This window comes from Plectrocnemia conspersa, unplaced genomic scaffold (genome assembly GCF_051122295.1).
Source record: "Plectrocnemia conspersa isolate PC_06_02 unplaced genomic scaffold, ASM5112229v1 ptg000004l, whole genome shotgun sequence".
Taxonomy (NCBI): domain Eukaryota; kingdom Metazoa; phylum Arthropoda; class Insecta; order Trichoptera; family Polycentropodidae; genus Plectrocnemia; species Plectrocnemia conspersa.
The window spans coordinates 11,702,129-11,717,387 of record NW_028277168.1 but is presented as its reverse complement, the minus strand read 5'-3'; the positions used below and the strand labels follow the sequence as shown (position 1 = coordinate 11,717,387).

The 15,259-nt window shown below is 32.5% G+C and overlaps 2 protein-coding genes across 6 annotated transcripts in view; both read left to right on the top strand.

Moving 5' to 3' along the window:
* Nucleotides 1-645: 645 nt before the first annotated feature.
* On the top strand, nt 646-7,264 carry CSN7 (COP9 signalosome subunit 7). Its single transcript, XM_088184878.1, has 5 exons — nt 646-823; nt 5,340-5,528; nt 5,595-5,847; nt 6,564-6,784; nt 6,854-7,264. Exons 2-5 carry the CDS (start codon nt 5,355-5,357, stop codon nt 7,010-7,012), a joined length of 807 nt encoding a protein of 268 aa, XP_088041004.1. The 5' UTR covers nt 646-823; nt 5,340-5,354; the 3' UTR covers nt 7,013-7,264.
* A 683-nt stretch (nt 7,265-7,947) lies between these two features.
* The window catches only part of Ypel (Yippee-like), a 155,481-nt gene continuing 148,169 nt past the window's right edge, over nt 7,948-15,259 (top strand). For 2 of the 5 annotated variants that reach the window (XM_088184872.1, XM_088184871.1), the window contains exon 1: nt 7,999-8,093. The gene's annotated coding sequence lies outside the window, so the exon portion shown is untranslated. Of the gene's footprint in view, nt 8,094-15,259 lie in introns of all 5 variants that reach the window. The other 3 variants (XM_088184877.1, XM_088184875.1, XM_088184874.1) reach the window with 3 other exon arrangements.

The window sequence follows — 15,259 nt, the reverse complement described above, 5'->3', positions numbered from 1 at the left end:
ATAAAAAAATCAATAAACGTACTGTTTCAATGCACCTTTCAATTTTATGCGGTACACTTTTTACGCCTTCGGTCGTCGGTTGCCCAAATTAACTTACAATTGCATACAAATTGTAAAGTATTCACTAAAACTGATAAGAGAAATAAAAATAGGTTGCTTAACAAGTTTTTATGATTTTTAAAAATTTACTTAGCCTTTTTATTATTTATTCTTTATTTTGTATGAGTTCTTTGCCAGGATTTATGTGATTTTTCTGGAGCGTATCTACCGTGTAAATTAATGAACAGGAGTATACATTCGAAATTTATCTGTAATTTAAGAAACCGCATTTGACTGCAACTGATTATTTAGTGTAGTTTCATACAAGTCAGTAACATAATATACTTACGCCTGTTACGTCTTTTTTTATGATCTCCATTTTCTTTAAACTATTAATTCACAATACTTGCTTATTTTCACGAATCTAAAATGAGCGGGGATTAATATAAATTTATAAACATATTAAAAATTGTATATCATATTAATATCACATTTTTTGTTAAATTATAACTAATTTATTACATGTATATTTAATGCAAAGTTAATTTTATTTTAACATTTTAGTTTGGTCGCATTATAATAAAAATGGCAGCTCTAGGTCGTAACGTTTCGCGTTTGGGCCAAGAGAGAAGCCGGTTGTCGGTGTGAAGAGCGCCGCAACAAGTGCTGTCTTGGGCGCCCCTCGCTGATTCTGAGCCTCCGCCCCTTCGTTCGCGTGCCTTCGGCCGCGCATTTGCCCCCTTGTTCCTAAAATTGTGTGCTTTCACCCGTTTCAATCATTGCGGTAAGTCACGTTGACAGATGCGTCAATATTTTTTTAACGCACGCCTTTCTCAATAGTGAAACTCGTCTCATTGACTCGTTTATTTGCAATAAATATGATAAATAAAGCAGATTAAGCTGCACGCCTAAAAAAATCGTTAATATTTGGTCTTTTTCGGTGCTGCCAATCGAACAGAATATTATGCATTATCATGAATTCAGCTGTCAGTTGAGCCCTTAACCTCAATTGATATTATTAAAGGCGTATTGACAACTTGAAGTGACGTTTATATCATAGACGTTATACGTTTGATGGTCAAATTTGTTTATGTATTCTGTGAAGAAACTAACCTTAAAATTATAATGAACCTTGGTCAAACCCTCTTAGTATTTTTTAGCATAGGCGAAAAATTAATTCAAAACTTCATCGATTGGAAGGTTATACATATTAAAGTTTACAATTATGTATGTTCTTTTGGACACGTTTGTCGTAGTTCTGCATATGGCGAATCTATGACACGCGTGTTAGGTTTGACACACATCGTTTACTGACTAGACAATATGAGAAAAGAGTTGATAAAGTTAGAATCAGTGCCAATAAATGAATCAGGGAACGAAATATGTCATAAAAACATTCCATAACCTTGAATAATGCCGATAGATAAAGTAGGAAAAATGTAGGATACGTGAAATTGTTTAAGGAAGCTACTGGACATCCACTTGTTCCTTTTCGTTGTATTATCCACCAGGGGGTGTTGAATGCCCTAAGGCAGGATTCACAGAATTAAATTATTTAATATCAGTTGTAACGAATATTACATGCGTTCAATCCACTCACAAGCGAGAATAAACCGCCCTTTTACAGGAAGTTGATTCAATAATGTGAGGTGGCTGAGCCGAGCAAAAGTACTTGAGCGTATTGTGAACTGCTTTTAAAACTTTTCTCAGCTCAATGATCATAAGCGAGTAAACACGTTGATGTTTTTTTACAGATCTCTCTGTTCATATGAATGAACTGAACTTTAAAATCACAAGGTTTTAGCAAAAGTATTGACGTTAAAAAGAAAAATAAAATATTTAAACTAATAACATTAATTTTTAATGAACAAAAAACATCAATCAATATCAAAAAGAACCATAACGGTTAAAGTGCTTTTTGTTCCTGAATATTTTTTGTTAACAAATCTATTTTAGGTTTTATTGAATTTAAAAGATCCAAGCACATACATTATTCAAGATCATTCTAAAGTCGTTATCTTTTTTGTTTGTTTGATTATTGCCATCACAGAAAAAACAGTTTTGCATAAATACGTTTACAAGAACTGAATTAGGAGTCGCAACGCCTTTGCACTTAATGCAGGATACTCAGATCTAATGTTAATCAAAATTCTGCAAGTTCTTTTTCTTTAATTAATATCTTCGAATTATTGTCACCGGATAATTTAATTACTTTATATTCTTCCGTAGATTAAAGCTTATTGGATTGATTCACATAGGGATTCAAAATCTATGCTATTTTCACAGATAGCCTTTTTTACAGGAAAATAGTCCTGGATATTTTTTTGGAGTGCTTCCAAATATGTTTTAATTAAATAATGTCTTTTCTTTATCAAAAATATTTTTTTTTATCCTTTACCAATTCATTGTATTTTGGTAACGTTCCGTAATTGCCTTTCAGACCAAATCTCAATTTTTTTCTTAAAAGCTGTATTTTGTCATTCACTACAAATACGTTACTTCTTGGACCTTGAAGAGAAAGATTATTCAGAATGGAATATATATCACCGAGATAAGTAAGATTCACTACCCAAATTGCATTCTCAAAAAATATCACCCATAGTTGATTTTTTCTCTTTTAAAAATGTTTCAACTTTTACTTTCATCTCTATGGGTCGTGTCAGTACTTTTCCCCGTGAAATTCAACGAGTAAGAAGTGCAATATGAAGGAAATTCATTTCTTTACATAAAACTGTAAAAAGTCATAAATTTATTGCATTTGTTTTAATATAATTTACCTGGCGAGGCTTAATTGTCAGGGGGGTTATTGGCACGGGGGGTTAATGTCCAGGGGGTTTGACAAAAGGTTATTGTCCAGGGGTATTTGTCCTGATACCCTTGAGAGAACCCAAAAAAATTAGAATGTAATTTAGAGAAATGCAAGTATTTGTTCTGATTTATTCGTTTTTGGTATTAGTTTATAAATATTTATGCTTTACATATATAATTTTAATTTTTAAAAAGAATTTAACATTTTAAATTTTTTAATTAATTCGTCGAGCCATTAAATAATCTGCGAATAATTTCTTTCCCCATTTTACATATTTCTGCTTGTGAAGAATAACTAAAGAAGTCATTATTTTTTTGACTGGTGAAAGATTCTGGATTTTGCAAATTTTTAATTAATGACATCAATGTCTGTTTTCTTTGATTATATAATTTACGAAATGATATTTTCCAATTGTTTTAACAAAAAATTTAAAGCCCCTTCGGTTGTCAATAATAATCGTGAGACAATTGTCAATAACAGCTGTTGCTACTTTACAAAACAGTATTAATAAAACCTTTTTGGATTATCGAAAAAGAAAAATAACCCTTAATTGTTTTTCATCCTGCCGATTCTCGTGCATAATTTCTTCTTATCGAAACGGGTTAATAGATCACCAAAGCAAAGATAAAGCCATCGGCCGGTTAGAGTAATAGAAAATTGCAAAAAAATTGTTGGTCATTCAAATACTTTCGATCTTCTGAGAAAGTATACATATTTTCAAACATCTGACACAAACACCTTCAGAATAGTTTCTTATCTGAGTGTCTTTTTTTATTACTTAAGCAAAAATAAGGCGAGTTCAAGTGTTAAAAATTTGTAAACAATTTTTTGTCATTCTCATTAAAACCTTCCAAGAAGTATGCATAATAGGCATGAACCCGCCTTTACTTATGCAGCCTTATAAAAAGGGGACATTTTAAAATTAGTCATACAAATTTTATTTTATATAATAAAAAATGTTTTATAAAATTTTTCAAGAAACCAGAAAACTTCTCAAGAAATAAAAATTTTCGATTTGACATTTTTCTCGAGAAAAAACACTAATCGGAATGTATTCATTTTTATTATTAACTGCTCCATAACATCATCAGCTAGCAAATTAATTCTTTGTTTTATTGTATCACCAGATAATGAAATATCTTTAATTTTGCTCAAACATGATTGTCCATAAAGCTTAGTGCACACATCCATCATATAAGGTTTAATTAAATCTTCTGCAATTGTAAACAAAAAATTTAGAAATTAGATTTTTGTAGAGCTTGCAATACTTTTTTCTGCGCGTTTACTGCTGTTACTTGTTTGAATGCCGTAAGGACGCCGGTGTCTGCTTACAAACGACGACATGAATGCCGCTAGGATGCGGGTGTCCATTTTTAGTTTTGTATAATTTTTTTTTAATTATGAAATAATTTTTTTTTATACATTTTGTGTATTTACTTGGATAAACTGGATTTAATTTTGTTCCTATAATCTTTTACGCTCGCTTACGTTCACGCAAAAAAATTTAAATTTTCAGAAATATTTTCTTAAAATATATTTATAAAATCGTCTATATTTGTGAAAAAAATGCTTGGCATTCTTAGCATACACTGCCTAATTTTGCTTGGCACTAAAAGGGTTAATTGTCTTTCAAAATAATCAATAGGTTTGTTCTTAACAATTGGATGTTTTGATTCTAAATGACGAATTAATTTTGCAGGCTTTATAATAATTCATTCGCTAAAACTTTACTGTGTGGTTTTTGAATGTCGTTGATTGTAATATAAGAAAACTGTATTGAATCATATTTTTCATACTTTACATTTAGTCGTATTTATAACTAGATCCTAAATTGGCCTTCTCTCTCATTTGTCCAAGCTTTATTCAAGGTCATGACTTTTGATCATATCATCACCAACTTTCGGACTATCATCATAAGACAAAGATTGTGATTGGCAGACAAATCACTAACTTGACTCAATTTATCACGACGAAACGGAGACCATAGAGATTCGATTTTCACAACTGCGAGGCTCTGTAACTTACCTCATTGGATCCTGCCCTCATATTGTATATCAGTATAATCTTACATTGTACTATAAACTGTATCAAACAGCTATTCCGGCATCTAACTGGCCGAAAGTATCGCCATAAGACCACTATCGATCTTCCTGGGCTGCCTTTTGTCTGTTTCTGATTAATAAATTGAATCGCCAATTTGAAAGTTTGTGCTGGATTGATGAGTCTCTTTTCTAGAAATATAGGAGCGGACTAAATCGCCTTTTGGTCAATTGGTTCTCTCCTCTGGTAAAATAGTAACGGTTTCACTGTATGTTGTTCTACAAGTTTTTGACAATACGTGTCCCTTTTAAGGTATATGCTTTTAAGGTAAAGCCCACAATTGTTACATTTCCATTGATTAAGCTAACTTGCAAGTACTAAAAGAAAGACTAGTTTTCTTTGTATTTGTATTTGTTATAAATGAGTAATTATTTTATGTTTGTATGTAAAGGCTCCGTTGAGTAACATGCCGCCGGTGGAGCGCACCGAGCCGGCCGCCAACACCAGCTCTTTGGAGCAATTTATACTCCTTGCGAAAGGCGCTCGCGGTTCTGCGTGCGCGGAGCTAGTAAAACAAGCGCTAGAAGCTCCCGGAGTTCACGTATTCGGCGAACTGCTAGACATGCCTAGCATTAAAGAGGTAATTTAACATATTTTTAATTATGAGTATCAGTTGTCGTTAATTTAACAACGATTACTTTTGCAGTTGGATAATGGACCGTACGCTGTACACCTTCGGACTTTAAACTTATTCGCTTACGGCACATATAAAGAATATTTGAGGGACAAAACGCTGTATTTGGAACTGTCTCCAACACAATGTAAGAAATTGCAGCATTTGACCATAGTGACACTAGCCACTCGCGAAAAATGCATCCCGTACAGTAGACTACTCGAAGAACTCTCCATTAAAAACGTGCGAGATTTAGAAGATTTGATAATTGAAGCTATTTATGCTGGTAAGTTATTTTATATATGCATAAAATATCAGGTTGTCCCTTTAGTCTATTGTGTATTTTTTCATACATTAGCAAAAATATATAACTTTTTATAAATTAACGATAATTTCACTATTCTTTCGGTGTTTGTTAACAGTAGTCGTATCAGTGATGCTATTTAGTAATGGGATATTTTTTGTTTCGATATTTTCAACCCCAAATCAACAACGGCAGTGGAGATAAAATTATCTCAGTTAGGCTATATTATGTTTTATGAATTTTAACTCAGTCATAATGCGATAATAGCAGTTAAAACATATGTAATGCAATGGGCAGGAATGCCATTACATTTAGAAAGTGTCAAATGTGATTCTAAAAATTTCGTCCTGGGAATTTTGACATTGAATATCTTGTCCTTAGGGGTTATTAGTGAGGATATTAGGGTTGCCTTGAAATTAGTTCCGAGATTAACCATACAGAAGCTAGGACAAAAACTCAATGTGTCACCTATATCAATTCAGACATTTAAAAAGTTAAGAAAGATGTTAATTTACAGAATATGAGTATTTCATAATTTGAAGAAAATCTCCAGCAGCAAATCTCAATATGCAAATAATTAATGATTCCAGAACAGAAAGATTTAAACTCATTTAACCAACACCTTAAAAAACGCAAAGACTTGTGGAACAACATAATATGACGGAAGTATTTTTTTTATCATATAAATATATTTACAGATATTATCCACGGAAAGTTAGACCAAAAAAATAGTCGCTTAGAAGTCGATTACGCTTTGGGAAGAGATGCGCGTCCCGAAGAAATAGATTCCATCTTGGCGACCTTGAACGAATGGTGCGATGCTTGCGATGCAGTTTTAGCATGCGTAGATACGCAAATACAACGCGCTAATTCCGAAAAAGCAAGACGCACAAAACACAAGGAATCCATCGAACAAGAGGTAGAGTTTTAACTAAGTGTCATTTTACAATCTATTTTAACGCCACTGATATCTAATCGCGTATTTCAGATTGTAAATATCAAGAAGAACCTCAAAGTTCAGGCGGAAGTGGAAGAGAACGCCGGAGGACCGGGAAGCTCCGACTCGCACCCTTATAAGAACAAAAAACCTAGCAGTAAAGGGAAATCGGCTCGCAACTCCGGAAAGTTTTGGCAAAAGTCTACATAATCTCGATGTATTGTGATAAATCGTTTCTAATCGCAAGTCTTGCAACTACATATGTTAAAAAATGGATGATATTTATGACGTTCTGTATAATTTATTTTCTGTAACATTTTGAATTCATTTTTTAATATTATTATATGCCGGATTCTGTTTACTTCCATAAATATTTTTTTCTGTTCTGAGAAATTGTTTCGTATTATACACAATTTCTGTGATTTTATAAAAATATGTAATAAAGCATTTAATGTAATATGACGTACTTGTATTTTATTACTATTTTTACATTTTTCGAGAAAATCTTAAAACAACTAGTTTTCAAAAATGTTTGAAAGGAAGTTTTTTTACATCTTGTCATACATACATCAGCAGAATAATGAAATTGCGTCGTAAAATTACCATCAAAACATTGACCTAACCTCAACGAATTTTCAGTGCTGCCATTATAGAAAATAATAAAACCTTATATTAATTACGCGAACGTCGTCAAGCTATCTAAATTTTAAAATAAGTAATACAGTTCGAAATTTAGAGATAAAAAGTAATTAAAGGCAATTTTTATCACGTAAAATATGCTTTCAACAGACGTCAGAAATCGAAAGATTTCCGCTTTTGCTGATAACTATGCTAAAATCTGGGATAAAAAAACGAAAACTTCTGTATTGCGTTCTGCTAATTATTGTGGAAGTTACTTGGTCCGTGTGCAATAAACGTAAGAAATGTTGTCAGGTGTGAAGGGGCACTTGGAGTATATAAAGAAATATACATTAAATGATCTTTTTTTTAAAAATTTGAGTCATCCCAAGTATAAAAGTTTTTTTTTACTTTAAATTTTAAATATATAGGTTAATTTAGAAAAGTCTGTGGTGTCATGTTTTCTTTATATAGCCAGGTATCGATTTTAAGACGTATAAAGCGTTTTTGTTTTAGATGAGTGATTCGGTTTGACAGGTGGGAAAACAAAGTGCGCGACATGGCCACACTGGTGGTGTACAAAATAAATCGAAGCGTTCGCGCGAGCGAAGGCCGGCCGGGGGCGGAGCACTAGGAAGCGCACCGAATCGCAAGACACCAGCAGCCCCGGAAGGTCAGTTCGCCTTTCCGATCTGCAGCTACTCTTTTGCGTCGTTACGCTGTTTACTTTCGATTTATGCACCAAGACCGCTCTGCGACCGATAACCGCGCACATACTTCGAATCGGTGCAATGCAGCATCTACTTTCGGTTTCGATACTCTCTAATACCCAAGAACGAGCTTCGATTGTTTTTGCAGCTGACGCAGCATCAATACGCGTTCGCTTTCGTCACGTACACAATGCGATCGATGGTGTTTATGTAATTTCGCATGATCGATTGTTGTCGTGTTTTGGCCATACTTTTTATATTCGAAAACAAAATAGAACAAAACATGCAAATTTTTCATTGATTTATTCATTACATTCAGTCATTTTTTTGACTGGCTTATTCTAATTACGCATAGATATCTAACTTAAAAATGGATGCGATATCGTATATAATATTTGAATTTCGCGATCGTGTTCGAGAGCTTTCTATAACAAATGTGTTCGCAAATCGATCGACTATCGATTTTTGTTTTAATTATTTATTTGTTTTTCAATGTCTTATATTTTATTATATGTTTTTGTTACGTAAAGTACAGTAAAAACGCCCAACTTCTGTTTGATTATTGAACACGAACGCGAACGTCTTTGTTGTGAGAGTCAGCTGTTCGCGAACTCCGACTCTTTAGAGCGAGATGCGTATACTGTACGTGAGCGATTCGATATTTTTTATTTGTATGCCCTGGCCCCTAGCAGTAGAATGTATCAATATGCGCGACATAAAATGACAATATTAATAAAAAAAAAATGATTTCCGTAGATTTTGGCGTTTCAAAATAAATAATGTCAACAAGAAAGGTGGGGGAAAATAAAATTCATGTGCTAATTGTATACTGATTTTTAATGTACTCTTAAATACAAATGGCGGAACGGCAAATTCCCTTTCAAAATCATGAAAATAATAAAATATTTTTTAAATTCTATTATTTTTTATTTAACGTTAAAAAATATTAAATTTGTTTTGCTAATCTAATTAAACGGCCATTATTAGAAGCTGCGCAGCGAAAATTTTTAATTGTTTTAATAATAAACTACTAATTTCTATAAAAACGTTTGAAAGAGTAAATATAGTTAATAATATTCTCAAGACGGTGAAATGAGTATTTGGGCGCACGGCGCATTTTTATGTTTTTGCGCGTTCGATCAATTGTCGTGTTTTGGCCAAACTTTTCATAGTCGAAATCAAGATGGCTGGACATTTTCGTATCACAGTCACATTTGAGTAATTAATTCTAATTACGCATAAATTTAAATGGTTGTGTTCGCGAGTGTATTCGCAAATTGATCGAACATTATTTTTTTTCATATACACAAATATATATATATATATATATATATTTAGTATTCATATTTATTTTTTACGTATAGTACAATAAAAACGCTTATCTTTTGTTAAATTATTAAATACGAACATCTTTGTTGTGAGAGTAAGCTGTTTGCGAATTCAGATTCTTTAGAGCGATTCTTTAGTGTTTACTGTATAGTAAAATATATCAATAAAAAAACGTACAAAAAGTGGTGTATCAAAAAAGGCTCAATGAAGGGAGGTAGGCATTTTATATTTTTTTATAAATTAACATAACTCAATATAAAAAAATACATCTCCCTTCCCCCTTGAATGTAAAAAACTGCACAGTAAAATTAATTTTACACGAAGCTGCAATTATCATATTTAATTTCGAGATGTTTTCTTTTAATAAAATGTTGATGGTTAATATTTGTCCGCATTTCACTCATACATTTCCATTGTACTCAATGAAAACATTGACTTTTAATTAACCGTGAAGTGAAATATTTTTAAATTAAAATTTTGTCCCGTATGAATTGCCTCGATTATTGTTCTATGGGAATAAAAATAGCATTCCAACTTCATTACTGTTATGAGTTTCCATATAAATTCACGATCGCCCACAAGTGAAATACTATATTGTGGTGTGGTACGTGCGAGTTCAGCCTTAGAAAAAAAACATGTGAACAATATTGCTACTGATTGAAAAACACAATTATTTCAGCAGAATAAAATCTCACAGAGCAGGAGAAATTTTTTGAATTAAGAAATTGAGATAATTAAAATTGAAATATTTGTACGTTTCTTAGGCGAGGCGTGCTCTGGTGCTATCTATCTTCCATTGAAGGATGGAGTGACGCAGACTTTTGTCAGATCCACCAAGTAGGGCCTCATTCTGTGAATGCAGCTCGAAAGGCTGCAGTATTTAGAAGGTGACGATGAGGCTCTTCTGGAGAATGTTGGTCCTTGGTGAATGACGGCTGTGTTGGCCTGCTATGAGGACTTTAAAAGTAGGGACGTCATTGGGGGAAGGGGGGGGGGTGCAGGAGGGAGCATTTACCTCCCTTGAATTTGGCCAAAATATCTTAATGAAATAAAAATATTAAAAAACTGAAGTGATAACTTTGATTCTAAACTAGAAATTCTCCGATTTTCCTTCAAAAAAATATAAAAAAAACAGTGTCGAATCTATTCCGAAAATATTTCATTTCAGTGAAATTATACTGGAATACATTTTTACCGGTAGGTATATATTTTTACAGGCAGGTGTTAGTAAATTTATATTGGTTTCAATTCGATTGATTTCAAATTTTCCATACGTAGTTATATATACATTTACATGTGATGTAAAGTTTATTTTTACTAATGAAGTCCAAATACATTTTCACCAATACGTATATATTTCTACTAGCGAAAATATAATTTAACTGATTGTTGCTAGTGAAATTATATTAATTAAATGTCGATGAAACTCAATTTGCCAGTTGCGAATCGTTTATTTGCTGTTCTAACTCAAACCTAACCTAATGAAAGTTTTAAAACTAATTACAGTTTTAGAACTATCTTCATAATACAAACTAAGACAACTCATCTCTCAGGGGAAAATAAGCATATTGCTCCATAGTTTGTCTGCACTTGAATATTTCACTATGTTTTAAAAATATGTTAGCTATCCTATATGGACTTCTGATATAAAAGTATCGGTCAAAGTGTATTTTAACCGAATTTTGGTCAATATGAAGGCGCAAAAACAATTATCACTACTCAGAAGTGAAAAATTCACGTCAAAAGCAATAAAATCGTGTCAGCGCCGTCGTAGTGGGAACGCTCGGTAACTATGAATTTATTGAAATACTATGAATTTTATTGTAATAGAAATGATAATTGACTGGCCAACCTTTGCCCCCCCCCATGGAAAGTGCTGAAGTGACGTCCCTGTCCAACGGAAGTTTGACAAGCCAAAAGCGACAATTCCGGCGTCTGATCCAAAAGTCACGCTGTCCGGGGACGTAGCCCAAAGCTGTTGATATTTCTGGCGCATATCGGAAGGAGTGTTTCTCGGGAGTCGGGACCAAAATCTCTAAGAAAATAATGACTCACTGGAATTTATTTTAAATAAACCAACGCTTTCTATCTTTCTTGCTAAGCCGTTTTAATGTGGTTCTGAGAAACATAATTTTTCGTCATTTTTCTTATCAACCCTTCACCCCTTGGTCAAATCCTGGCTACGCCACTGGTCTGATCCCCCACCTAACTGTCGTAATGCTGCCAACATAAAGTGGAAAAAAGTGAATCTTTGTTTAACCCCCCTTCCTCTTGGATCCGCCTATGTACTCTGACAGTATATTGTGTCAATATGCGCCGCGCCGCAGTGACAACGATTATGAAAAAAACGATTTATGTACAAATCACTCCGATCCGCGCAAAGAGTGCGCTCGGCTGAGTAGACGCCGGCCGTAAGGTCGTTCAAGGACGAACGACGCTTTGGACGCTATATAGCGATATTATACAACATCGATAATGTGACGTAAACTGCGTTTATTACACAAATTATACATGGTCAACAATAAAAATATGACATTTCAAAGATAATATCATTAGATAGTTGAAAACCGTGACTTGATCAATTCAACGTCAATTCATACTTTGTGTTTACATTATTTTGAAATAAATACAACGGGCTTCGGTTCGCGCACAAAGACAGTTTTCCATCGAGCGCTTTGTTGTTGAAGTCAGCTGTTTGACGTTTCCCTTTAGCTCCATCGAGCCGTTCGCTTCGATTTGCGTCGTCTCCCTTTCTTTCGACCTTGGGTCGCGCGCGCGAAAGAGACGGACGATAGTTTGTCGGCGAGTTGAACGTTTGTTTTGACGTTTGAGTTCAACCGCATGCGTATCTCGCTTTCGTCGCGCGCACACACACGCACGAATTTTCCCTTTGATGACAACACGTACGCACAATCATAAGCATGGTCGATTATCGTTGCTCTTTGTTGTGCTAATAAAAAATGTTTTTCTCTCTTTTATGGAAACAATTATTTGTAGCAATTTTCACGCTTTGTTGGCCTTTTATATTATTACTCCGTTTATTGTTTTGAAAAGTTATTGTATACATTTGTATATGCTGTAGCCAAAATCAATAAAATGGCAATTATGTATTGATACATATCGATTTCAAAGCTCACATATACATTTGGAAATTATGTATGTACGTACACCTACAATCAATATAATTACTTGAGAACCGCCCGTAAAGATAATAACCGGTTTTATGCCCCGTAATATATTGCGGTATCTTTTCCCATACTAAAAGTGTATATATGTAGAACTAACGTCGCGCTGTTCGAATAAGCGTATTAATTTGAACTCGAATTCTGGCGAATATGTGGTGACTATATGATCTATATTATTTATTATTTATAAATTATTATGTGCTCTACAATTTATAATCAATAGATGTCACTACTGCTGGGTCCGGTTGTTTTAGTAATAGCGCATTTTTATAAATAAAAATTCGAGTGCCGCTGCCGGGGCTCGAACCCGAAACCTCAGAGTTATTAGTCCAAGACGTTACGGACTACGCTATTCCGTCCTTATGCTTAAATTATTACATTGTAGGAAAATATGTTTATTTTTAAGCAAAATAAAAAAGTTTCAATCCATTATTCTGGATGAAATAAAAATTACCCTAATATTAATTGAAATATGTAATACTATAAAACAACACACGGTTGGAAACGGTCGTTTTGAAGATAAGCCCGAATTCATGGGTTATCTCTTCTCAAGGCGGCGAATATTAATACTTCCTGGATCGAAAGAACCCATTTTTTCTTTAACTTTTAAAACGCTTTATTAGTAGTCACACCGGCATTTTTATGATTAATACTATGACTCACTCCCTTTCTGTTTTCTTAATATCAATTCGTTTACCATATGTATTCTGTTTGTAAAGTGTAAATCAGGCGTGTACGGTGAGATGCATTCCCTTTCGCTCGCTCGCATGCGTTCCGCACGCCAACTTCTTCTCACTCACTCTTGTCACTTAACACGCGAGCGAACGAAAGGGTATGTATCTCACTGTACACGCCTGGTGTAAATGCTCCTTTATGCAAGTAATTCACATAGATACTCAGAACGACCGAATGGCATAATACAACCAATAAAAATAATGATACATTTTTGAGGTATATAAAATAATCATTAGTTGATAAAAATTAGATTTCATTTTAAAATATGTTTTAATGAATCAACATTATATTTTATCTGCCTATGATACATGTATGTATTGTATTTCCCTGGTTGTTCCATTGGTTACAATGTTAAAAATATATCTTCAGATAATTGCAAAAGATGACTCAATAGACGCTGTAGAAAATAATTTTAATAAATAATGGGTTTTCTTTGTGAATAATACGTCTTATCTTTTGAAATCAACTAATTCACGCCTAAAAGTAAATATTTTTTAAATATATGCCATTAAAAAGGCATTATTTTATAAGAAAAGCAGGAACTTTGTAAGAGAATAGTTAGGATTTAAAACTCTATTTTCAGTTTAACTGTTTTTTTATTATACATAATTAAACTTAATAATTAATACTATATTATGCTATTGTTATACCTGCGTAGAGCAGAAGAAAATAAATTTGGTTTAAATATTTTTATAGTGTTTTAACTGAATTTGATTATGATAAACATTTACCTGCGATTCGTCATTGTTATTATTATTTATTTATTTATTTTATTAATTTTTTTAGCTTAATAGCTAATCTTTACATCTAACAAATTTAGTAAACATATATAAAAATATAAAAAAAATACATAATGGAAAGAAAAAATAAAAATATACAATAATAAAGTCTTAATATTATAATTTATTTCTATATGTACGAAGGTGTTTTTTTATTCCATTTATGAAACCCGTTATATTTTTGCTGTTTCGGATTTCTCTTGGAAGACTATTATATAAATCAAAACCTCCGTACATAATTCCCCTAGCCGTACTCGTTTTCTTATACTTAATTATCTTTAAATTTTCTCTATTTCTAGTATTATATTTATGTACATCTTTATTTCTTATTAAATACTTATTAAAATATTCTGGTCACATATTATTTTCTAACTTATATATAAATACTAAAACATTCATACTCAATATTTCTTGAACATTCAACCATTCTAATCTATCAATCATACTTTTACAATTAGTTAATCTATTTTTATTTAAGATTACTCTCATTGCCCTATTTTGTAATTTTTGCAACATTTGTTTATCTAATTTATTTAACATATTTAATAGTGTTGCACAATAATTAAAATGGGGCAATATTATACTATTGTAATTTTTTTTTTTTGTATTTATACTTAATATATTTCTTAATCTAGATAATAAACCTATTTTTCTACTAATTTTTTTTAATATGTAATTACAATGTTCTTTAAAATTTAATTTTATATCAACAATTACTCCTAAATATTTTATATTATCCACTATTTCTATACTAGAGTTATTTATTACTATTTTGGTACTATTATCTAACACATTTTTATAATTAATAAACATACATTTAAAATGCAATATTTTGAAAAGTTACGCTTAATATTGTTAATATATTATTAAAATCTGTATTTCGGATCACCCGAGAAGTAACTACGAAAGTTATAAATTATTGTCAATTATCACAACATAAAACACTTATCTTTTTTCATAAGCTTCAAGACAAACGTCTAATGCCTGCACTACACTCTCTGGAAGTTGGCCAAGGTTAGCCAAGGACGGAGAATATAGTGGGTTACTTTGGTCGAGTTCGGTTCTGCCCGCTCTAAAATCTCTCGGAAGTTGCCCGAGGTT